This window comes from Macaca mulatta, chromosome 4, assembly GCF_049350105.2.
Source record: "Macaca mulatta isolate MMU2019108-1 chromosome 4, T2T-MMU8v2.0, whole genome shotgun sequence".
Classification (NCBI taxonomy): Eukaryota; Metazoa; Chordata; class Mammalia; order Primates; family Cercopithecidae; genus Macaca; species Macaca mulatta.
In genome coordinates this window covers 28,296,818-28,323,406 of record NC_133409.1, presented here as the reverse complement: position 1 = coordinate 28,323,406, position 26,589 = coordinate 28,296,818, and the positions used below count along the sequence as shown (strand labels likewise).

At 35.3% G+C, this 26,589-nt stretch overlaps 1 protein-coding gene across 30 annotated transcripts in view; it reads left to right on the top strand.

Moving 5' to 3' along the window:
* The window catches only part of TRDN (triadin), a 410,920-nt gene that overhangs the window by 310,070 nt on the left and 74,261 nt on the right, over nucleotides 1–26,589 (top strand). For all 30 annotated transcript variants that reach the window (XR_013416180.1, XR_013416179.1, XM_077999343.1 and 27 more), the window contains exon 24: nucleotides 354–392. Coding sequence is in view for 28 of the 30 variants with exons in the window: in XM_077999343.1 (XP_077855469.1) it covers nucleotides 354–392 (39 nt within the window). In the remaining 2 variants the exon portion in view is untranslated. The remainder of the gene's footprint in view (nucleotides 1–353; nucleotides 393–26,589) is intronic.

Sequence of the window (26,589 nt, the reverse complement as noted above, 5' to 3'; positions counted from 1 at the left end):
ACATTTTTCTTCTGAGCAATTTTTATTAATTTTTAAATTTGCAATATTTGGAGAAAGCATAAATTATAAGTCCTGGCTTTTATTAAAGACAAGAAGCCAAATTACTTGATTAGCATGAAACTTTTTTGCAAACTGGATATTAAAATCAAAGTATTTTTGCTTAAGTTACTTTATGATTTACCAAAGATACATATTCTATTAATATTTTGATAACAGTATATAACTATAATTGAAATTGAGAACAGACAAGAAAAATCAGTGAAGCCTACCTATTAATCCACTTTGTACTGATTATTTTTCAAATTTTTTTTCCCCTTTTGTTTGTACGTGTTTATGTGTATGTTTTACCACAGAACCTGAAACTAAAAAAGATGAAAAGATGTCCAAAGCAGGTAAGGGTATTTTGTAAGATTTACATACAAGGAGATGTTCTGTTTGATTGGAACAAAGCTAGTTTTACAGTTTTACAATCATGGCTGGATAAAACATTTAGACATCCAAAACATTAAAAAAAAAACTGATGCTACGTGCTGTATATTTTACAAGTAATAAGCAATAAAATTAAATGTATGCTAAAGTTAACAAAAATTCCTTGCTTTCTGGTAGCAGATTTTGGGTAAGTTTATCAAAGCGCTAGAACCATTTTCTTTATTTACTGGGCAATTGAACACTGTTTATGAAATGCTAAGAGGGCACCTTAAATGTCAGAGGCTCCATACAGAGCGAGACAAATGCCCACAATTTATTATTATCATGCATTGATTTTTATGAACCTGTATTTACCTGCTTTCAACCATTTTTGATCTCTAAAAAAGGAGTCCCACGCGATCCAACCTAACAGATTAAACATTTTTCTTTCCCACAATTAAATGTGCAAATATTTTATGGAGACGTAATCCATTGACCTATTGGCTATTAATTTGAAAGTTGAAATATTTTTAAAATAGACTTTCTAAAAACAGGTTTGGCAAGGGAAGAATTCAAGAGATTAGCAGGGCACTCAAGGCAAGTGATGAAGGTTGAGTGGATGAGTAGCATAGAATAGGGGAAAATGTAAAAAAGGAAGACAATAAATCCTAAGGAAAATTTCCATTATAGTCTTTCCATTTGTTAATCCTAATTCAAGTATTTTATATCTATATAAGGAGATTTATATATTTATATCTATCTATATCTGTATCTCTCTGTATAGTGAAAGTGATACTACATGAAAGCAGACATTCATGCTGTTGGTCTAAAAATTTTTGCATGTATTCATTTGCACACATCGTAGTCTATATTTAAGCAATTATTGTAATTAACCCTTCTATGTGTATGTTAAATATTAAATTATTAAAGTCACTTATCTTAAGAGCACTGCCATTAGACCAAAATAAATTGTGTAAGTTATTTTCTTATTTTTAGTGATTTTTAGTGAGTGAGCATGCCCATTTGAAGTAATTTTGTGTAATTTTAAAATATGCATTCTTTGGAAGATCAGTGAAAAGTTGAACAATTTTGAGGCCGGGCATGGTGGCTCACACCTATAATCCCAGCACTTTGGGAGGCCGAGGCTGGTGGATCACGAGGTCAGGAGATTGAGACCATCCTGGCTAACTTGGTGAAACCCCGTCACTATTAAAAATACAAAAAAATTAGCCGGGCGTGGTGGTGGGCACCTGTTGTCCCAGCTACTTGGGAAGCTGAGACAGGAGAATGGCGTGAATCCGGGAGGCGGAGCTTGCAGTGAGCCGAGATTGCGTCACTGCACTCCAGTCTGGGCAACTGAGCAAGACTCCGTCTCAAAAAAAAAAAAAAAAAAAAAAGGAGAAGAAAAGTTGAACAATTTTAAACTGCAGAAAGAAAGCATAATAGAGATAAAATGGTATATTGAGTGTTTACATCAAAAGTTACAACTGAACTTTAGATTTATCTTCAGAAAAGGAAAAACTGTGTACAAAATAGGTGCATTATGTTGTCCTTTCCTGTTTGCATAACATTGTATTTATGCTTTATTTTACTGATGATATATAATAGAAAAAGTAACATGCACTAACAATTTCCTATTATTAGTTTACATTAAGTATTTATGTCTATTTTATTATTATTACTTAAATTGTATTTTAAGTTCAGGTGTACATGTGCAGGATGTGCAGGTTTTTTACATAGGCAAAAGTGTGTAATGGGGATTTGTTGTACCAATTATTTCATCACCCAGGCATTAAGCCTAATATCCATTCGTTATTTTTTCTGATCCTCTTCCTCCTCCCACCCTCCACCCTCCAATTGACCCCAGTTTGTGTTATTCTCCTCTATGTGTTCATATGTGCCCATCAATTAGTTCCCACTTATAAGTTTATCCTTAGTTTCCTAAGGATAATGGCCCCCCATTCCATCCATGTCACTGCAAAGGATCTTATTCTTTTTCATGACTGCATAGTATTCTATGGTGTATGTGTACCAGATTTTATTTATCCAGTCTATCATTGATGGGCATTTGACTTGATTCTATATCTTTGCTGTTGTAGATAGTGTTGCAATGAACACATGTGTACATGTGTCTTTGTAACAGAAGGATTTATATTCCTCTGTTTATATACCCAGTAATGAGATTGCTGTGTTAAATGGTATGCCACGCTGGTCTTTGATGAATCAACACACTGTTTTCCACAATGGTTGAACTAATTTACAGTCCCATTAACTTTGTATACACGTTCCTTTTTCTCCACAACCTCACCAGCATCTGTTATTTTTAGACTTTAATAATAGCTATTTTGGTTAGTGTGAGATGGTCTCACTGGAGTTTTGATTTGCATTTCTCTAATAATCACTGATATTAAGCCTTTTTTCATATGTTTATTGGCTGCATCTATGTCTTCTATTGAAAAGTGTATTTTCATGTCATTTGCCAACTTTTTAATGAGGTTGCTTGTTGTTTCTTGTAAATTTGTTTGAGTTCCTTATAAATGCTGGATGTTAGACCTGTGTCAGACACATGGTTTGCAAAAATTTTCTTCCATTCTGTAGGTTGTCTGTTTACTCTGTTGATAGCTTCTTTTGCTGTGCAGAAGCTTGTTGGTTTAATTAGATCCCATTTGTCAATTTTTGCTTTTGTTGCAATTGCTTTTGGCGTCCTCATCATGAAATCTTTGCCAATACCTATGTCCTGAATGGTATTGCCTATGTTGTCTTCCAGGCTTTTTATAGTTTTAAGTTTTACATTTAAGTATTTAATCCATCTTGAGTTAACTTGCATAGTATATGGTCTAAGGAAGGGGTTCAGTTTCAATTTTCTACGTATGGCTAGCCAGTTATCCCAGCACCATCTATTGAATAGGGAATCCTGTCAGTTTTGTCGATCAGATAGTTGTAGGTGTGAGTCTTATTTTTGGGTTCTCTAACTTATTGGCTTATGTGTCTGTTCTTGTACTCTGGGATGCAGCTCCCAGAGGAAGGGGCAGGCAGTCGTCTTTGTCATTTTGCGGTCTTCACTGGTGATACCTCCAGGTACTGGAAAATTTGAGGTGACTAGGGATTGGAGTGGACACCCAACAAACTACAGAAACACTATGGCAAGGAAACCAGGCTATTAAAAGGAAAACAAAAAACAAACAAACAAATAAACAATCTCCATTCAAAGGGCAGCAACCTCAAGGTTGAAGGTAGATAAGCCCACAAAGATGAGAAAGAATCAGTGCAAGAATGCTGAGAACTCAAAAAGTCAGAGTACCATCTTCCTTTAATATGACTATATCACCTCTCCAGCAAGTGTTCAGAACCGATCAGGGTCTGAGATGGCTGAAATGACAGAAGTAAACTTCAGAATGTGGATACAATTGATCTTCACTAATCTAAAGGAGCACATTCTAATGCAATGCAAGGAAGCTAAAAATTATGACAAAACATTGTAGGAGCTGACAGACAAAATAGCTAGTAGAGAGAATAACATAAGTGACCTGATAGAACTGAAAAACACAACACAAGAATCTAAATGCAATCATAAGTATTAATAGCAGAATAGACTAAGCGGAGGAAAGAATATGTCTACTTTTATGTGGTATTTGTTTTTAATTTACTATTATGAAAGATAAATCAGCATTAAGGCATCTTTTATTATAAAATATGATCAATCAACTTATTGAAAACATGTATCATGCTAATGTCACTACCATATGCCCGAAGTTGTGCTCAGTGATGCGAAGTTTACAAACAAGTGGTAAGATATTATTTCCATTCTCAAAGAGTGTCATCAGGGACATAGACATGAGCTATTGAAAGATGGCTACAAGGAAATGATGTTAGTGAAAAGTTCCCTAGGAAGTTAGAGAGAGGAGCCATTCCTATATCCATTCCTAAGTAGCAGTAAGTGAAAAGTTAATGGAGATTATATATTTAAGCTAGAAATTCAGGAATATACAGTTGACTCTTAAACAATGTGGTAGCTAGGTGCATTAACTCCCCATGCAGTTGAAAAATCCACATGTAACTTTTGACTTCTCCAAAACTCAACTACTAATAGCCTCCTGTTGACCAGAAGCCTTCCTGGTAATATAAACTTGATGCACAACTATTTTGTAGGTTATATGTATTATGTGCTATATTCCTACAATAAAGTGAACTACAGAAGAGAAAATATTATTTAAAATATCATAAGGAAGATAAAATACATTTACTATTCATCAAGTGGAAGTGTATCATCATAAAGGTCTTCATCCATGTCTTCATGTTGAGTAGGCTGAAGAGGAGGAGGAAAAGGACGGTTTGCTCTTGCTGTCTCAGGGGTGGCAGAGGTCGAAGAGGTGGAATAAATGCAAATGGGTCAGGAGAAGTGTAACTTTACATAAATGGATTGTAATTTCTATCTAACTGTTTTGCTTTTTCATTTCCACAAAATGTTTCTAGATAGTACCAATCTTTCTTCCAGCATTTACTTGACTGAAGCAATGCTTCGTGTAAGGGTCCATGTTGTAAAATAAGTTAAAGCAGTCTTGAGTAACTGGAACCCCTCTGCCAGATTCTCTAATGTCAATGTGTTTCTGGTACTGTTTCTTCCAAATCTTCTACCTCTTTGTCTGGTACTAATTCAGAAGTAATCATCTTCATTAAATTATCTTCTATTAATTCCTCTGGCATGCTGTGTATTAGTGCTTTAATTTGTCCAAGACCTGAATGTTGAAATCCTTTACCTCCCACCTTTTTTGTCATACCTATTGTCTATTTCATGATTTTTTTGATTGACTCTGTCATAAATCCTGTGAAGTCATGCACAACATCTAGATACAGTTTCCTCCAACAGAAACATTCTGATTCAAGCTTGATGACTTTCATAGCTTTTTCCTCTTACAAAGATGACATCTTCAATAATACAATTCTCCCAGACTTTCATGATGTTCTCTCTGTCAAGTTTCTCTTCTATAGCAGAAAATCCTTTCCATAAGGAACCATGTATAATGAGCCTTAAAAATTCTTAAGACCTCCTGATCTAGAGACTGAATTAGAGACATTCTGTTTGGGGGCAAGTAGACCACTTCAACACCTTTGGTGCAGAACTCAGAGAGTTGTGGGTGGCCAATGGCATTATTCAATTATCAAGAGAATGTTAAAAGGCAGTCTTTTACTGGAAAGGTACTTCCTGACTTCAGGGACAAAGAATTGATGGATCCACTCCAGAAAAAATGTTTCTGATATGACTTGGCTCTGTATCACCAACCGAATCTCATCTCAAATTGTAATCCCCATAATCCTCATGTGTTGAGGGAGGGACTGTAAGGGAGGTGATTGGATCATGGGGACAATTTCCCCCATGCTACTCTAATGATAGTAAGTAAGTTCTCATGATATCTGATGGTTTTATAAGTGTCTGGCAGTTCCTTTTTCACACTTGCTCTCTCTTGTCTGCTGTCATGTAAAATGTTCCTGCTTTCCTTTCTGCCACGATTGTAAGTTTCCTGAGGTCTCCCCAGCCATGCAAACTATGAGTCAATTAAACCTCTTTTCTTTATAAAATTACCCAGTCTCAGGTATTTATTTTAGCAGTATGAAAACAGACTAAAACAGGTTCTCATTGTCCAGGTCTTCTTCTTGTACAATCAAAAGATTTGAAACTGGTGTTTATGTTTTCCCTTCAGGACTTGGGAGTTAGCATCTTTCTAGATAAGGTCAGTCCTGGTCATAAACCCAACTACATTTGCACAGAATAGTAGAGTTAACTTGTCCTTTTCTGCTTAAATTCTGGGGCTCAATTCTCTTTCTTACTAATGAATGTCCTTTGTAGTATTATTATTTTTCCAAAATGGGTCACTTTCCTTCGTATTAAAAACCTGTTCAGGCAGATATGCTTTCTTCTCAATGATTTTCTTAATGGTGTCTGAGAACTTGTCTGCTGCCTTCTCTTGGTTGGCTGAACCTTCTTCTCCTATTGTTGTGACATTTTAAAAGCCAAATCTCTTTCTAAAATTATCAAACCATCCATTGCTGGTATTAAATTCTCCAACTCTACATTCTTCACCTTTCTTTTTCTTTAAGTTGTCATATAATGACTTAATTTTTTCTTCAAATATGTTAGAGTCTATAGGAACAACTTTCTTATAACAATCCTGCACTCACATAAAAGCTGCATTTTTGAAATGAGATGAAAAAGTATTTTGCAATAAGTACAATGTTTTCACTCCTGCTGGTGTAGTTGCAATGATGATTTCACAAATTTCCTTTTCTTTTTGAATAATTACCCTTATGCTGGATTTATGTACCTTGAAATGTTGGACAACCACAGCTGCAGACCTCAATCTACAGTACCTATCAAGCAATTCAAATTTTTCCAGTAATGTTATGACTTTTTATGCTTCTTTGGAGCATTTCCAGCGTCACTAGTGGCACTTCATATCATATTGGTCCCATCATTTTAGTCAAGGTTTATGGTATTGCACTGAAAATGATAAATAAGAATTACAAAAAAATCACCTTTTACTGAAATATGCAATTTACTGGACAGACGAACTGCTCATGCAGAGATTAATGTCACACAACATTTTAAGCAGATACTCACAAAACCTCAGTTCATCACAATAGTAACAAGAGAGGCTACAAAATCACTACAGTAGTACAGTATGTACTATAGTTAATTTTATGCAGTTATCATTTAATACTGCATCTTTATATTTGTTTACCTTTCTCTTGACTGTGCATGGCACCTAGTATGATCTGGAAGTGTTTATAGTGGAAGTTTAGACAAATTTTATCTTTTTATAATTGATTTATATATTTGTATATTTTATGGTAATAAATGACAAAACAGACTAGTACCTACATGTATTTTATGCAGTTATGACATACCTCTTTTTTATGTATTTTTATATGACACAGTTCATGTGTGTTTTTTTCAAATTGTTGCAAACCTCCCCCAAAACTTTTCAATGTCTTTATTGAGGAAAAAAAAAAAAAAACCCTAGGTATAAGTGACCCTGCCCAGTTCAAACTCGTGTTGTTCAAGAGTCAACCGTGTAAGAGCAGCTGATACAAGGAGATTACATTACTATAAAGTATGATGGAAACAGTGTTGTCTTTATACTAGTGATACATGAATTTGACTCCCTTTGCACTTTGTTTAGGGGTATCACTTTACTTAAATTACTTAATTTTTCTGAACATTAATTTTCTTATCTATTGAGTGAAGCTCATCATACTCACCTAGGATATGTGTTACATGAAACAGAAGTGATGCTTTCTATTTAGTCCAGTTTCAGTATGATAGCTATATTTATGAGCTAGCCCAGAGACAGGAATGAGCACAGCATTGGTGGGAAAGGTGAGGACATTCCAGGAGTCACATGGCTAGCAGAAGGGGGTAAAGCTGCAGTAGTAGGATACAGCCAAAAGAAGGTGACTCTTTAAATTCAGGAATGGGGGCTTAGAAGACTAAAGTGAAATTTGGATTCCTGAGGCCATAATTGAGAAGAAGGTGGAATTGTTAGTCTTATAATGGCATGCAGAGTGAAATTACACTGAAATAAATTAGAATCAGGAGTTAGAACCAAAATCTTTTATAACAATCTATGTATTATAAAATAAAAGTAGGAGCAACATAAAGGTGGCATAAAGAGAAAGTAATGACCTTGTGATATTTACATTACATTTATTAACATTGATTACTTTCAAAAGTATTTAGAGCCATGACTAATGTTCAGTAAATTATTTTTTAAGTTTTAAAAAATCACTCAGTTTTGAAATCTATTGAAAACTACTAATGACATTTTGTTACATATTCCTTCAGGCCTCTGAGTACTTATGCTTTAAAAAGACAATCATTCTCCCTGTACTGTATTATAAAGGCTTTTGTAATCATAAAACTGTTTCATATGAAAATAGTAGATATTGATGACATTAGTTCTGTATAACTACAAGGTCTGAAGCGTGAGAGGATGGAGGTGATTAACTGGAAGTTGCAAAGGGAATTCATGTGGGGTGATGCTTGTGGAGTCTCTACATAGGGATTTTCTATAGACACTTGTAAGTTGAGAACATTCACTTTGAATCTCAGGCTGGGTTTTGTATTTATGAAGTGAGAGGTTTAGAGTAGAAGACAAAGGAAAGAAAGAGCTCTTCAAAGCTGAGAAAAAGTAAAACTTACACACTGTCGATGGGAATGTAAACTAGCTCAGCCACTGTGGAAACTAGTTTAGAGATTTCTCAAAGAACTTGAAACAGAACTACCATTCAACCCAGCAATCCCATTACTGGGTATTTATCCAAAAGAAAATAAATCATTCTAAAAAAACAACACACATGCACTCATATGTTCATCACAGCACTATTCACAATAGCAAAGACATGGAAGCAAGCTAGGTGCCCATCCGTGGTGGATTGGATAAAGAAAATACGGTACAGCTACATGATGAAATACTATGCAACCATAAAAATAATAAAATTATGTCCTTTGAAGCAACATTGATGCAGCTGGAGGTCGTTATCCTAAGCGAATCAGTGCAGGAACAGAAAAGCCAATACTGCAAGTTCTCAGTTATAAGTGGGAGCTAAACATTAGATACTCATGGACATAAAGATGGCAAAAATACACACTTGCGACTACTAGAGAGGGGAGAGAGAGGGGGGATAAAGGGTTGAGAAACGAACTATTGGCTGCTATGCTCACTACCTTGGTGATGGGATCGTTTGTACCCCAAACCTCAGTATCCCACGATATACCCAGATAACAACCCTGCACATGTACCCTTTAAATCTAAAATAAAAGTTGAAATTACTTTTAAAAAATAAGCATAAGAAAAGAGAAAATAACTGATTACAACTTCTTGGAAAAGCAAAAGAGCTAGTGAAGAGAAGAAAGGTGTTACCAGAAAGATCAGGCAATACAGTGTGCCAGCCTTCCAAAGCGTAGACACTTTCAGGCAAAAGTGGGAATGTCAGAAGTCAGCATCAATGTCTCAGAAAGGTCATGAGGGTATGATGAGTGAGACAAAGCCAATACATATGACCCAAAACCCTGTCATCCTGTGAATGTTTGGAGAGCATTTGCAGTAGAGTGGTGGAAACAGAAATTAGTTTATAGGAATTTTTAAAAAGTATAAATCATAAGTGAAGAAAATGCACAAACTACTTTTGTGAGGAGTTTGTTGTCAAATGGAGGCCAAAAATGACATTCTTGTATGTAGAATCAAAGAAATATTTTTACTGTCTTCATGTTTATGATAGGGTGAAGTATTCCATGAAGAGGAGGAGCAAGGAACCAACAGAGAGAGATATTAATTAAGAAAGAACTGTCCCAGATATAAGAAGTGTTGGAATACATACTCTAGGTGGAGGACATTTTTTTTAATTAAGAGGAAGAAAAAATTTCCCCAGAGTTTTGTAGGAATGATGAAAAGATAAATTAAATTAAAGCTGAGTATTTATGAAGAAGTACTGCTTAGTAATCTTTTCTTCTAAATCCTCTCCTGTAAAGGTGACCAATAACATATTTGCTGCCAAATCCGGAGGATGATTTTCTTGCTTTTTGTGATCCCTCAGCGATATTAGACAATGGTTATCACCTCTTATTTCTCAGAAAAAGAAAAAAATCCTTTCTTTGGCAAAGCTAAATCATTTAACCTATAACTGTTAAAAATAAAACAACAAGAAATGACTATGCTTTTAAATACTGGAGCAACAGTATAACAATTATTTATTTTTAGTATAGCATATTATTGGACACCAAATTTCTTTTTTTCTTTACCCCTTTATAAAAATGATGGCAAACATGAAATGCATTTGAAGTAAAAATAAAGATCTAAAGACAAATTTCTAAATTTCATGTTTTATTTGGGAAGAAAGAATTGCAATTCATGGCATACCTGCAGATTCAGTGGTCTTTGATTATGTCCAAAGAACAAAGACAAGATTAGAGGATTTATTAAGAAAAGAGAAATTTTATGTATTGCTTTTTGAGAAAGTTTTGCTAGCTCCCATGGGTGAGTGACACATGTGGACAAAATTCATTCTAGAGTTGCAGCAAGTTGTCTCAGAAGCTATAGATAAAACTGGTTTCAGGTTACAACAAGCAATTCCAGTAGTCAAGTATGTGCAGAGAATTACATTCTTGGAGCCCCGTTTTGTGCCCTAAGTGTTTTCTCCCCTTGGCTTCTCTAGACTTTGTTCCAGTTGATTATGACAAGAATGTCCCAATTTAGAATATCAGCTTTCACATTTCCCCCCTTTGATCAACATCCTTAGCTGAAAGCATCACTAATCAATCATTTTACAGTTAGGCTTAATTGTCCATTGGTGCCAAGATGAACCCGTCCCACTTGTCTCTGTCCCATGTCTGGGGAAATGTTTGGGGTCATCAGAGACTCAGACCACATTAAAGTAACAAATGGGCCAGAAAGAAAATTGTTCTCAGGGCAGATTTGGCTGGAGCCCAGCATCAAATTCCATTTTATCTGTCCATAGGCAGACGTCAACAATCATCTTGAGATCTTGCACTAATATTATACTGTTGGAAGAGTGGCTTTACAAAGATTTGACAGGCAATAGGAACAAAACTGAAAAATCATCACAGAAATAAACAATCAGCAAACATATAATAAATCCGGCTTGAATAATAGTTTGAAAGCTTAAACCTAATTCTGAACCAGCAAAACATCTAAAAGTCTAACATATTCTGGTCAGACTTGTTGTAGCCACTGAATAATAGTTTATGACTGGGTTGAATTAAAACAGAGAATACCAACTTTGCCAAAAAGATTGCCGGTACAATTTGAACAAAAAGTTGTGAAAGGGATATTGTCAGAGCTGCTCACAATACAGATTAAAAGGATTTTTAGGTCAAGATATATCAAGTTACCAACAGAATCTACTGACTGAAATTTTAATTATGCCATTATCTAGTCAAATGAAAAAGGCAGTCTTGAGCGGTGTAAGAGTCTCATAAGAATATGGAATCTTGTTGCAAAATCTCAAGGAAAGTTGTTTCATGTGGAAAACAGCAACGTTTTGTCCTAGTGTGTAGTTGGAATGTCTTTGGTCATGGCGTCAGGTGGTTTTGTGAACTTTCTGGGTTTCATATACCAGACATGAGAGTTGTTCTTTAAAACTTGCCTAGCATTACCTTGTAGGGCTTTAAGGACAGAGCAGTTCTCATTTTGCCACTTTTATGGAAGAATGTTGAATTGGAGGAACCTAGAACAATTTAAGACCTAGTCTAGCCTATAGATAGATAACAATAGCTCAAAAATGATATATATAGTTATAATCTAATAACAGGTGTACTGTAGCTTTTCTTTATAAATATATTTTTAATTGATCATATAGAAACCCTGGATTTAAAAATCTCTTGAAGCTAGGAAGCCAAATCAAGGCCGACCTTAGAGTTTACTTACTGTCTTCAGGTTCCTGGGCCTTCCAGGAAGTGGCAGTTTTTACTTACTCATTGTAAGAATGAGAACTCTTGAGGTCAGGAATTTTAGGCATATTTTCAAATGTGACATTTTAATCGAAGCCTTGGCACCTTGGTAGTATAAGCAATGTTTTCAATTGTATTTTGCTGTAAAGAGAGAGCAGATTTTATTGGACTTTTGTAAATAACCATATTGCCATAAAAATATCTGCAAATAGTTTTTAAATTTTTGGAGAAATTAAATAAGAGGAAATATATTTTTATCTTTGTTTACATAACTCTATTTTACCAAATTGCTTAAGAAAGACTTTTTTTGAAACCTGGAAAACAAAGCATTTAAGTCAAGGACCAATAATATTTTAAATAACAGTCATAAAACTTTATCTTTACCAGTTATTTAAACTTATAGAATCAGCTTATTTTCAGCTTGATCCCTATTAGCAGTTTCATGGATCCATCAGTTTCTTCATGGACAATTTTATTTGGTCCATTGATTTAAAATTATCAGAAACCTGTGTTTAATGCTGTGCACCGAAAACACAGTTTTTTGGTCAAACAATCTTCAAATAAACTAAAAAAGTTAACACAAGAGAAAAAATATGTTTATAAAAAAGACTTACACAAGTAATATGCAATCATTTATCTAACTTATATATTAAGAAAATTAGGCCTGGCGCAGTGGCTCACACCTTTAATCCCAGCATTTTGGGAGGTCGAGGCTGGCGGATCAGGAGATCAGGAGATCGAGACCATACTGGTCAACATGGTGAAACCCTGTCTCTACTAAAATACAAAAAAAATTAGCCGGGCTTGGTGGAGCATGCCTGTAGTCCCAGCTACTCAGGAGGCTGAGGCAGGGGAATCCCTTGAACTCAGGAGGTGGAGATTGCAGTGAGCCGAGATCGCGCCACTGCACTCCAGTCTGACAACCTGACAATAAAGCAAGACTACATCTCAAAAAAAAAAAAAAAAAACAAACAGAAAAGAAAATTAATATTCATAATATTCATATACAAAATTTTCACAGTTCTGTAACTGCATTTCTAACTTCTTAATCAACTTCTTTATATCGTTATTCTGTCTGCAAAACACTTTCCTTAAAATTGAACTCAACATCTGTTCCATTGTCTTTTTCTTTTACTCCTTATCTCATGGAAGTCATGACTTGCCATTCAGTTACATTGGCTTAAACTTCTGAATCATTTACACCTTCTCTTTCTGTTTCGGAACCCAGGATCCAAATAGGCACGAAGTTATGTGTCTCCCAGATTTGGTTCTCTCCATTTTTTTCCTCTTCTGGTTAAAACCTGTTTTTTCTGATTATTATTTATCTCTTCCCTGAATAAATATAAAAACTCATTAACTTATCTTGTTTCCATTTTCTCTTTAAAGATCCACCACAAGCCTATGCTACTTATCTTTACAAAATGGACATCTGTAGGGAACGGTGCTAGGTTACTGTCATTCATTGTCGTTATATTATACTGCCCTCACATATTTATTTTCATGGTTTCTACTTGTCTAATCCACCATAACCATCACCAGAAGCCCACACAGACATTTAAAAACCATTACCTGTTCTGTGAATTTTTCTCTTCTCAATGTCTTTTGAATCTTCCCTTTTCACTTAATCGCTCACTAAAAACATCCTGTTTATTCATCTTACCTCCAATCTCATCAACAAACTATCCCGTCTACCCGTGACTCTCTAGCGGTAAACATGTCTTTATCCTTGGTTTGTTTGCGCGTGTTTTCTTCTAATGTATCATGTGGCATTCATGTCGTTTGCTGCATAGATTAGATTTCTTCCAACGTTGTGTCTTAGCTCCTATATTATCTCTTCTATGGGTTATATCTTTGATATCTAAGGCAGAAAAAATCTTTCAAAATCCACTATAGCCACAGCAGGTCCAACATTATCTTTATGGAAAGGAAATGATTGGTTAACAATTTTTTAAAATCTATTTTTGACATGTTTCTTGACTTTATGATATATATCACATGCAAAAGCAGTTTTCTGTATGTAAAAGATCAATGAAGGCAGAATGGTATAGAGAGAGGAGCTCTAGGACAATTGATATGGAGTGGTTTACATCATCATTTAACTTCTAAGTGATTTGACATCATCATTTAACTTCTAAGTCTCAGCTTCTTTAAAATGGAATTACTGGCAGTACATTCCATGCCAGTCTATCAAGTTTATTGTAAGAATTTAGTGAGGTAATGCATATCTAAATGTGACATAACGAAAATGCCTAAAAGAACTATAAACATATATAAATAAAATATATCAGTAAAGCAAGTGAAAAATATTAAAGGTTATAATCTATACAGTTACTATTCAAAGTGTGGTCCACAGAATAACATCAGCATCGCCTGGCTACTTGATAGAAATATAGAAATTTATTATCTCAAATTTATATATAAAATCAAGTTTCTCTCTTGCCACAAACTTGGCTAATTCAAAATGGACGTGTTTGGTCCTATTTTTGTTGATCTTTCCATGTTTTATTCACTTATTCCATTATCCCTATCTGTTAAAATGATCATGCACCAAGCTACTGTATGGTTGCTTGCTAACTAAGTGAGGTCCTCGCCTGTCCTAAGCACGGGTTAGCATCATTCACCCACTCACTTGATGGGTGATTTCTGGACTTTGGTCATCCTAAAAACGACTGAAGAAGACAACTGTTCCTTTATTCTGACACTGCATATGCAAAGGATCACTGGCTTACCTGTGTGTTTATGTGAGCTTAAAATAAATAAATAAACCCATATTGAGCTAGAACATGTATATCAAGGGTAAACTGTCTTTATATTTTACCAATTGGCTGAAAATTTTACATAATGGGTGAATGACTTAGTCAAAGCAAAACAGTATGCATTGATACTTATCAGTCACCAGAGTCTCTTTGGCTCATATCACTTTAGAAACTTCTAATTGATTACTCTATTTAGTTTATATCTGTCATCCATAGGTTAAATATATTATAATATCTATTTAAAAGTTACCATAGTGATCCTGCAAGAGAAATATATATATATTTATAACAATATGTAGAATCATATATTTACATATTATATGTAAAATTAAATTTTTATCATGTATTAGGCTTTGCTAACCTTTAAGGATGCATAGGTGAATAACTTAAACACTCAAGAAATGTATCAATGCAAAGATTACTAAACAGTTAATATCTGTGATGACTGATAATAAATACTACATAAATATACACGGAGACCTGCATGTGAATTTTTCATTTATGAGTCGGCAGTAAATCAGCATTTCTATCATTAACAAAATGGTTTATTGAATAACCACCAGATATTTGCCATTATTATATATATGTGTGTGTATATATATATATACGTATGTATGTATATATGTGTATATATGTATATGTGTATATATACATATATGTACATATATGTATTGAGGTTGGTTTATTACAAGAAAACTTACAATGGATGTACAATAAACTGGGAAAGCTGTAATGGTTTTAACCACGTTAGTTCAAGGACATTTATTGAGTGCCTACTAAGCCAGATCCTGGAAAATTTAAAAATAACTAATGTTAGTGGAGCAATCAATCAATTAATTAAGAGGATTCATTTACATACATGTATAAATTGATTTTATAATGTAAAATCATAAATTGACAGTTAGGTTTCATTATTTTGCCCAAGTTACAGACAGGGAAGCAGACTCACAAAGATCAATTGGATACCCGGGTTACAAAATTGGTAGATGACCTGGCTTCTTTCAGCTTATCAATGACCTTACTCACATGGCCTTACTCACTTCAAGGACATGAGAGAAAGATTTACAATATCACAGGTAGTTATCTTTTACTTCAATTTAACCTTTAAAGCAGTGTATATTCCTCTTGTCAACATGTCCTCCATATTATTTTGCTACAAAAGATAGAACTTGAAAAATACCACTACAATTTTGTTCTCAATATAAACAGAGATGAGTGGGATAGGGGGAAAGGAGAAAAATTTGGAATTGTGGGCTATTTTGAATTGGATACCTAAAGTAAAGCTTAGATAACAAATGTAGATGCTATCAGGACAGTATGCTACATATTCCTTGGAGCAGAAACGCTTGCGGTTCATTTCATGTATTTCCTGTGCTGGAAACAGTCGCTGGCACATAGTAAGAGCCCAGTTAATGTCTTTGAATGATGAAGGGCAATAAGATATGTACGTTATGTAGTAAAATAGACCTGGAAGCCTCTTTCTTAATTCATTAAATAGGGAAAGTGACTTCGTGGAGATTACTATAAGTGGTAAGATATTTCTTTTAAAATGCTTACAGTGGTTCTGGACACAAAATAAGCATCTAATATTTTAGTTATATATTATACTAATAAGTACATGAGACAACAACTTTCTAGAATTAAACATTGCTATATCTTTCAAAATCTGAATAGAACACAATCATTGGCCATTTTGCTTACAAAACTAAAATCAATTTTTATTTCATGTCACTTGAGTGCTACAGTCTTGAATATTCTTTTGATTGAATTTATCTTCAGACTCTTAGAAGAACTATTTCTTAGCCAATTCAGTCAATCAAGTATAATCTCATTAATAGCTTCTGAACCAGTCTATGACAGATGTAGTTTTCTCAACTGATTTAAAATCTCAGAGAAATTCATTCTCTGTGGATCCTCCAGAAATATACACATCCTCTCTTTCAAGAGAAAAAAGACAGAACGATGATAACTTCATTAAAATTACTAAAGATTACTTATGCATATACTGTAAATAAAGTGTTATTGGCCACCATTCAGATAGTTAATCTTATTAATCTTCAATTGTCTGTATTTTAGACTCCTCCAAAAGCCATAATTTGAATTTTTCGAGCTTTCTTCAGACTGATTTTCTTGCTTATGTACTTTATGGGAATTAAAAAAATAATGCTCTGTTCTTTTCTTTTAAAAATAAATTGCTGAAAATCTTCCTTCCCAATTTCAACCCAAACTAAACTTTAACTCAGGAAGGTGGTAGTAATGAAATTTAAACTGCATCTTTCAGAGTGGTAAAAGCCATTCATTGGAGAAGTCCTTATTACTTACCACATAGGAAGCAGATGCTGTGGTTCTTCTAAATTAAAAGAAAAACTTGGAAGCTTTTTACACACTTGACTATTAAGAAGTCAGCTCTCTTAGAAAGCATTCTGTTTCTAGGCTAATTTGTAAGTTCCTCTGATAGAACGTTCAGAAATTTAAAAGAAACAAGTTTTCTCCATGTGAACATATTGCTTAGTTTATAGCTTCTTTGCTATTCTAAAATATATTGGTTTCATTAATTATTTTAACCTATTCTCAATCTCCTTTTTTCATTCTCTCATCCAACCATGCTTATATACTATTTTTAATGCTCAATTATATTATCTAGTTTTTAAAACAAAGCTCTTAGCTCATTCTTTTTCTATTTTCCCGTTTAGTGGATTAATATAATAGAATTTATGTATGGAAAATTTTCTCATGTCTGTGATGAAGTACTTCACATTGGTGAGATGCTTAAAGAGGCCTGATGTTTAATAATTAAATAATATTCCAGAGGAAACTGTGTCAGATGCCTCTTATGGGCACCTGTGTGACGTCTTTCCTTTTCTTTTACTTGCTGCTCAAATTTGACACTTAATAACCCAAAACATCTTAAGAAAGAAAAATAGGAGTATTTATTTGAGTGCAGTGGACAAGTAAAGACATAATAACTACCTATCTCTTCTAGTCTCATTTCCTTCGTCTCAGAACAAGACATTCTCAAGCCCAGGTGCTGATACTGAAGTGACAAATAGCAAACCTGAGAGAAATAATGGTTCCTTTAAGGGCCATGCTTGACTACTTTAGCCATGTCCATCAAGATTCAGACATTTTACTGTGCTCTCCTTCTCACAAACCGTTCACCCCCTTCCCATGCCCTAACCAATGTCCTGACATTCCAAACAAGAATAGGATCTCCCAGGTCATATATCATAGTAGGAGCCCATTTCTTATTGTCTAACTTTTTTTTTCCCAAGACCCACTTAAAGGATTAGGGTATGATGGGGAGGTAATTAGGGTGACAGAGTTTAGTAAATCTTAACAAATAAAACATGTTGTGCCAGAGAGTACTCATCAATAGAAAATTATCTCCAATGCATTTTCTATTCCAGACCAAAGCTATCCAATAGTCACACCTAAACATGGCATAATTATCTCCATTTGTTAGGCGAAGTAATTATAATCAACATTAATGAGAAATCTCATATATAAACTTATACACGTTTTATTTTCACATATCCCAAAGCAAGATGGCCATGATATAATTTTGAAAAATCTCCTATGCAGAGAGAAAAAGTAGTATTTCCTTTAATGGTATGTTTTAGTAAAGGGTTACAGAGTAATTCTCTTTTTCTGCAACTCCTTCCCTAATATTTTAGCAACATTTTGATGAATTGTTAGCAGAAGTGTATTTGGAGTGTAAATTTCTCAGCAAAGAAATTCTCCATTTTATATGGTGTTGTCACTTGTTTATTAAAGACAATTACAGTTTATTATGTGTGACAATGCACAAGTGCTAAGAATACAAAGATGATAGCTGCAGTCCCCTGCCTAGTGAATTTCATACCTTATTTGGGGGACACAAATGAGTAAATGAGTGAAAACTATTGCAATTACAATGTAAAGGGATGGCGACTTACATAAGATGTTGAGAGTACAAATTTTCTCTAACCCTCGGTGGAAGGAGGTCAGGAAAGGCTTCCAGAGAAAGATGAAGAGTGAGCTGAGTCTTAGTAAATGGGCATGGTTTAGTGAAAAGTAGCAAAAAAGAGAAAGGACATTTGAATAGGAAAAATGATATATTTGAGGCCATAATGAAGGCAGAAATGGAGGAAGAAATAACCAGGTGGGGTCATACTCAAGATATCTTTACAAAATAGAATCAACAGGACTCTATGGACAATAGAGATGGCTAGTTTCATTAATTATTAGAACCTAATAATCCCCTGTTTTTCTTTTTTTTTTTTAACTAACCATGCTTATGTACTATCTGTAATGCTCAATATATTATCTAGTGTTTAAAACAATGCTCTTAGCTCAAATTTGTTTTTTTTTTTTCAATTTCATGGATTAATGTAATGTTTATATATAAAAATATTTCTCAAGTCTGTGATGAAGTTATTCACACTTGTGAGTATGGAGAGGAATCTTAGAAGACTTCCAACCTTCTGGTTGGAAGAGTAGGGGAAGTATGGTATCATTTACTAATATAGGAAACATGTGTGGATGAAGAAATAGTACATCATGAAGTCAATTTTGGACTTGTTTGAATTACTGAGGTATATCCACTTTGTTTCAGAAGGTTGGATATGTGATTCAATAGTGGAAAAGGTTCGTTTACCCCTTGATATTCTATTCTTCTCCATATTTTCAAGGGAAATGTGTGATGTCTGGAATGCACATGCCCTTTGCATGGCCTTTGAAGGAAATATACCTAGCATGACCTTTCAACCAAATCTTATTTCTGTGGCTATGCTCAGAATTAAACTCATCCATAAGAATTCAGTTTCAATTGATAGGTAAGCCTGATTGGCAAAAAATTCTTGGGAGACTGAAGGGCTTAGCACATACTAAATGTTTACTGAATGAATGATTGGATGATTAAATAATCATTGCATAATATCAGTGTTATACTAAGATCCATATTTTAAAAAAAGCTTCAAAGTAGTGTTTCTGATTAATCACATCTACTTCTCTGTTAACTTCCTCTAATCTTTCATGCTTGATCATGGTGCGAACAAAAATTTGCTGCTTGACAGTCTCTTTAACATCACTTTAATCACCTTTGAACATCAAGAGGCAGGACCCAAAGGGTTTCTCACTAGTCATTTGAGGCAAAATATGAGATAACTGTCTGAGATGAAAAGTGAGAACAGAATGGTCAACAGTAAGATGCTTAAATAACAAGTAAAAATATTTCATAGAAATTATTGTAGTGCAGCCTCAAAAAAAAAACTTCAAAAATAATGGGTGCTTAGAAAACTTAGCATAATGCATAGCCAATGCATACCAACTAGGATGAAAAAGTCATATCAACCACAGACCTTGCTACAGATGACCTAGGTTAAAGAACTTTCCAAACACTATCTTATCTTGCCCAGTATTGCTGCTTTTAAAAATAAAAAACACCACACATATTATTTTTACTTCTTATCTATCAGGCCACTTTTCTATCTATCCTAACGTGAAGCAAATTTTTTCCAGAAATTTATTCTAATTGTCAGAGACAATTCTTGCTTACCAAATGACTTCTAGAAGACTAAAGGGAAATTTTCAAAGCGTTTACCATTTCTTTCCCTGATGTTCAGCAATGTGTAAATAATATTAACATACATCATTATCCATGAAATCCCTAAAAACATATTTCCAAAATTAGATACATTAAACTATATTATTTTATTCAAGTAACTTTTTACAGCACATTTGATAAACAAGACTGCCTTTATATGAGAATACCTCTATAAGTAAGGAAGAAAAAAGAATATTTGTTTACTCTAATTCATATACAGATCAGAAGGTGTTTTCTATTATAGTTTTATATTATATTTTATGTATTTAACATTTATATTTCCATTTTAATCTTGAGAACTAAAAGTTTTGTGAATCTCAGAAAACGTGTCTCTGAGTAATAATGGGATATTAGTAATGGGATACTTCTAGTAAAATGGGATAAAATTTCTAAACTGATTGAAGCATCCCATTAAAGTCCTTATGATATTTCATTGCATCCCCCTAATGGTTTTCATATTGAATATATGTGGTTAAAAGTTTAGATATTAATCTTCAAGTCAATTTAAATGGTAAAATGCCTGTCAGATGGCTCTTTCTAGCTAAGATGGAAATCTACAGCAGAGTCAACCTGTGCTCTGTTCTAAGTAGTGGTAGGCATAGATATATCTGCATCAGAATCACTGGCCTTAAAAAAGAGATTTGTTAATATGCCCTTAAATTTAAACATGCTCCCACAGCAGAAAATCTATCAGGAGTCGAGTAAATAGATTTCTTAAAGAGCAATAAACCCAGGAGAAAATAGTGCTACAACATTTCAGATTGATTTTTATCTGAACTGCATCTCCCCATTAAACAATTTACTCTTGAGATTTAAATTAATAACATTTTTAAAGTTTTAATTTGTCATTCATTCATTTTTTTTTTCTGTTTGAGACACAGTCTTACTCCATCACCCGGGCTGGAATGCAGTGGCGCGATCTCATTTCACTGCAACCTCCACCTCCTGGTTCAAGCTATTCTAGTGTCTCAGTCTCCAGAGTAGCTGAGATTATAGGGGTGTGTCACTACACCCGGCTAATATTTTGTATTTTTAGTATAGATGGGGTTTAACTAGGTTGGCCAGGTTGGTCTCAAACTCTTGGTCTTGAGTGATCCACCTACCTCGGTCTTCCAAAGCGCTGGGATTACAGGCGTGAGTTGCCACATTAATTGATAAATAATAATTGTGTATATATATATGAGGTACAATGTGATGTTCTGATTTATGGATGCATTGTAGAAAGAATCAATCAACTTAATTGAGATATCTGTCACCTCACCAATTTTTCATTGTTTTGTAATTAGAATATAAAATAATATTTTCTTTTGGCAATTTAAAAATATATAATATATTATAGATGCAGGGCAGGCGAGCCCCAAAGTGAAACTTAGCCTGCAAGTGTTCTTGACTTTGCTCAGGCAAGAATTCAAGGGCAAGCCAGAGGTACATAAAAATAGCCTTATTGAAGAGGCAGCTTTACAGCTCTGGGGGTGTTAAGCTCTGTGACTGCTCCTGCCGAGCAGGGCTAGTCCATAGGCAGAGAGTAGCATCTCAGGGAAGTTTTGTAGTCAGATTTATACCCACTTTTAATTGCATGCAGATTAAGGAGCAGTTTATGCAGAAATTTCTAGGGGAGGGGTAGTCATCGTTGAGTCATATGGAAAGGGGCAGTAACTCCTGAGTGTTGTCATGGCAAGGGTTAATTTACATGGCACACTGGTGGGCATGTCTGATTGAAAGCTGCTTTTGCCCTGGCCCTGTTTTAGCTAGTCCTTAATCTCGTCCAGTGTCTGAACTCTGCCTCTGGAGTCAAAGTCCTGCCTCCTTCCTCATTTCCTGCCCCCTCAAAGATTAGATACTCCTCGTTAATCTTAAGCGGACTGCAGAAGGGCGAGGTTCATTTTCTGTAACTGCTTCTTGCTGAGTTTATGGGAGTAGGCCCTGCCTAGCACTAGAGGAGTAAAAATCTCCAGATACCTGCTGTAAGGGGCCCCGAAGCAGGACACTTTCATTCTCCAGGTCAGTAGATGGGATTGGCTGGAAGTCTTGTGCCAGCACTGTTTTTACTTGGAATCATGGTAATCTAAAACAGGGGTCCCCAAAACAGGGCTTCTCAATCCCTGGGATTTGCTTCCAAGTTTATCCTTTGCTTCCAAGTTACTACTCAATTCCAAGTTACTAGACTGTTACTAGTCTGTGGCCTGTTAGGCCTGCACAGAAGGATGTGAGTGGTGGGCAAGCCAGTGAGCATTATTGTCTGATCTACACTTCCTGTTACATTAACAGCAGCATTAAATCTCATAAGAGTGCAAACCCTATTGTGAACTGCATGTGCAAGGGATCTAGGTTACATGCTCCTTATGAGAATCTAATGCCTGATGATCTGAGGTCGGAATAGTTTCATCCTGAAACCATTCCCCCTATCCATACCCCCCACCCCAGGCTGTGGAAAAACTGTCTTCCATGAAACTAGTCCCTGGTGTCAAAAAGGTTGGGGTCCACTGATGTTGAAGACACAAACTTTACTAGGAAATTAAATAAGCAAGGGCCAAAATTAGTAACAAGTTAGCAATCAAGTTCCTAGGAGAGGTAAAAACCAGGTAAGACTTGGGAAGGCACTTTTGATAGTTGGCCAGATATAGCTGGGGTCAGTGCCCTGGTCATATCTATGTAACCAGGTAGCTTTCTCTTAGACCTTTTGAATGTTAATCTCAACTTGTCCACAGTTGTTAATATATGTGCAGCAGGTTTTATTATTAACTGTGCAGAATCCACTGTGTTCAGCAGGTAAATAATCCAACACTAGTCTATTATCAAAAACTACATTTGCCAAAGGGTCTAAGGACACTTGAATTCCCTTTAATGCCTGACCTGTGTTGGTGGCTAAGGTTTCTAGGGTTTGAGTCAAGCTCCTTAGGATCGACTTATGGTAGACAAAGCCTCCCCAGGGTGCTGCTAGTCCTATCACTGCCTTGATTCCTGCCAGAATCAACCCTATTGCTGGCTGGCTTCTGGTATTCTTGGGTCTTATGAAATAATACACAGTGACCGCTGGGGGGAAAAACACTGGCCAATGTACATTCACGTCTGTTCCAAGTTTTTGATGTACAAGGGAAAGCTACTCCTAAGACAACAGGTGATTCCCTAGGGAGTTCCTAAAGGTGACAGTGTTTTACTTCTTCCCATTCATGACCTGAAACAAAAATGAGCCCGCAGGGGGCACAAACTGAAGCCCTACAGGGTGTGATGTTTATCCTTTGCTTCCAAGTTGGGTCTATAGAGATATTTTTTCCATGTTCCAATGGGGGCAGCAGGACAATCTTTATTTTTCAGAAGGGGGGTACTCCTACCTTTCCAGACTAGGCAGTGATTTTTCCCTTGTATGTCGTGATCTGGAAGAATGCACCATATATGGTCTCCTAACTTAGAAGTGGAATACCATTTACCTTACTGCAGCCTTGGGAACTTGCCAACTGTAGTTGAATCAAAGAATCACAAGGAAGCTTCTGCTGTTGCGTCATTAACACAACAGTGGGTGCAAATGATAGACTCATTTGTGCACTGTAGATATAGATACACAATTTTTCGGTCCAAGTAATGGTGGCTGGAGGATTCCGGTACAATCCATGAATTGAGGAGAGTTCTATTTACCAAGTAGGGATTTAAATATTTCAGCATCACTGTGGTTAGTTAGGTCTGAGGTAAAAACCAGGTGAGACGTGGAAGTGAGACTTGTAGTGAGTGATTTTCCAGATAAGCCATAAGATAGACCTCTCTATCCTGGGAATGTTGATGACAAATCCAGCAACTGTGAAGATGATTTCCTGATGCAATAATTATTGAAATATTTACTATAGAGTTATGTTCCCACATACTGGATCATAGTAACTAGAAGAGCAAACAGTATAAACAGTGACACCATGATTCAGCGGGGCCTTAACATGGCCTCTATACCCAACAAAGACAAAAGAGATGTTTCCCAAGAGATTGGTTAAAGTGATACAAAAGAAGTATTCGAATCAGGAATAAGAGAAAAATTAAAGCTCTCATTCTCACCCACAGCATCATGTTACCACTTCTGGCTGAGATGTTGATTCTTCAAATAGCAGAGGTCCCCCAAAAGTTCACAGATATAGGTGTTGGTGTCCCCATTTTATACCTGTGACTCATAAGACATAGGTTAATCCTGGACAGATGTACTCAGCTAGGTATTCCCTGAAGCTTAACAGCAGTGAGGGGACTCAGTGACACCTGATAAGGGCCCTTCCATTTTGGTTGTAGTTGATCTTCAGGGGATTCTTCTTTCTAAGCTTTAGCAAAAGTAAGTCTCCTGGTTAAACAGGGGAGCTATTTTTCCTTTCTGAAGAAGGGTAATATTTTATTTTTATAGTGGAGAGCCTTTTGAACCTGACCTAAATTCCAGAAGGGAGAATGGAAGTTTGTGTAGCTAATTACTATAAGCTAAGACCACAGCAGCTAAACTTGTCCATAGACAAGTCATTTTTATAAACTCATTTCCTGGCTCCTAGTCTCTGGCTCCCACACTGCTTAAAAGGGGTTCAAGGGCCAATAAGTCCCCACCCACTTCCACTCTGATCCAGGCCAGAACATCCAACTGGCTACAAGTCCCCTGACTCCAAATACCTCAGTCACGGGGGTCCCACTGAGGGACATGATGGACCCAGGGCAGGCAGCACATGACTTTGTCATCAGCAAAGGACAAAACGAAATTTGGCCATTGATGCTGCCTCTAGCGGACCATTACAAAAAGGGATAATACAAAACAAAAATCAAGATCCATGGGCCAAAGGGAATGGAATTGAGCAGGTACCTACTAGCCCTAAAACTTTTCTAAGCAACTTAAGAGTTAAAAACCAAAAGCCAAAATGAGATTATACATTGAGGAAAACCAACAGCATAGAATTAGCTATATTTGGAGAAAACACTCCTCCCACAGATATCTAGGACAAAACACTTTACCGTCAGACCACAACAGCAGTCATAAACAGAGGAGAAAAAATAAGAGGAGCTCACAAAAAAGCTGAAGGAGAGAGTTACATGAATCTGCATAGCTTTCAAAAGAAATACATTGCAGAATTGAAAATAAAAATGTCTAGTAATTTAGCAAATTAATACCTTTAGAAAATTTGGTTTTAATATATAGGCCATTTTTGGAAAGGTTTTTACAAATAATTTTCTTTAATCGTAGCAAGTTTTTAATTATACACAAAGTTCCCTTTATAAATTCCCCTTTATGAATCTTACCAAAAATTACACAGACTATCTACAACATGCTTGAACTTTCTGACTTGTCCTATATTACCTCTATCTTAAATAGCCAGTCATTTTGCACTAGGATAAAAATTGACTATACAAGATCCCTCTTCATATAAAATTACTCTTTTATTATATACTTTCTTGCAAAAGAAAATACATTTTTTTTTTGATAGAGTCTCACTGCACCACCCAGACAGGAGTGCAATTGTGCAATCTTGGCTCAGTGAAACCTCTGCCTCTTGGGTTCAAATGATTATCCTGCCTCAGCCCCCCAAGTAGCTGGAATTACAGATGTGTGCCACCATGTCTGGCTAATTTTTGTACTATTAGTAGAAACAGAGTTTCACCATGTTGGCCAGGCTGGTCTCCAACTCCTGACCTTAAGTGATCTGCCTACCTCAGCCTACCAAAGTGCTGAGATTGTAGTTGTGATCCACTGCACCAAACCAGAAAGTACATTTTCTATCCATAACATTCTTTACATCTCTCTTTTTTACTCACTGGTTCCCTCATATTTTGAACCTCCCTTTTAATAACTTCCAAATTAGACAAAATTTTTTTTTTCCAAATAAAGGATATATTTCTTTGGCACATTTTATATAAACCTAGACAGGAAGAAATCCTGAACTGCCAAGCAGACATTGACATCCTATAGATGAGGATTATTCTATCATTTTAAGACTTTAAACCACACAATAAGCTCATTATTTAAACATCGATTCCATTCTTCCACTTTTAACAATTTTATCTAGACCACTTCTAAGAAACAAGATACCATGCAAAACTCATGACCATTTAAAGCCATTTTAACCATTTTAAAGCCTATGAACATCAGAGATTTACTTAGATAAAAATTCTAATGTTAAATTTTAGAAGGCATAATATTCTCTTCAAACTAATTAGCTTTGACTAGTCTTATTTAATTTATGAGTGCTCTTTTATTTATAAGCCAATTTCAAAGCGTGCTAGACACAACAAATATCACGGTGCCTGTAGACAGAGTTAAAGAAGCACACTAGATAAAATGACCTATACAAGACAACTGGATTCAAATTATTTACAAAATTGGGACCCATCTGCCTGACTAAATTTTGTTTGCCTCAATAGGTGTGGAAAAC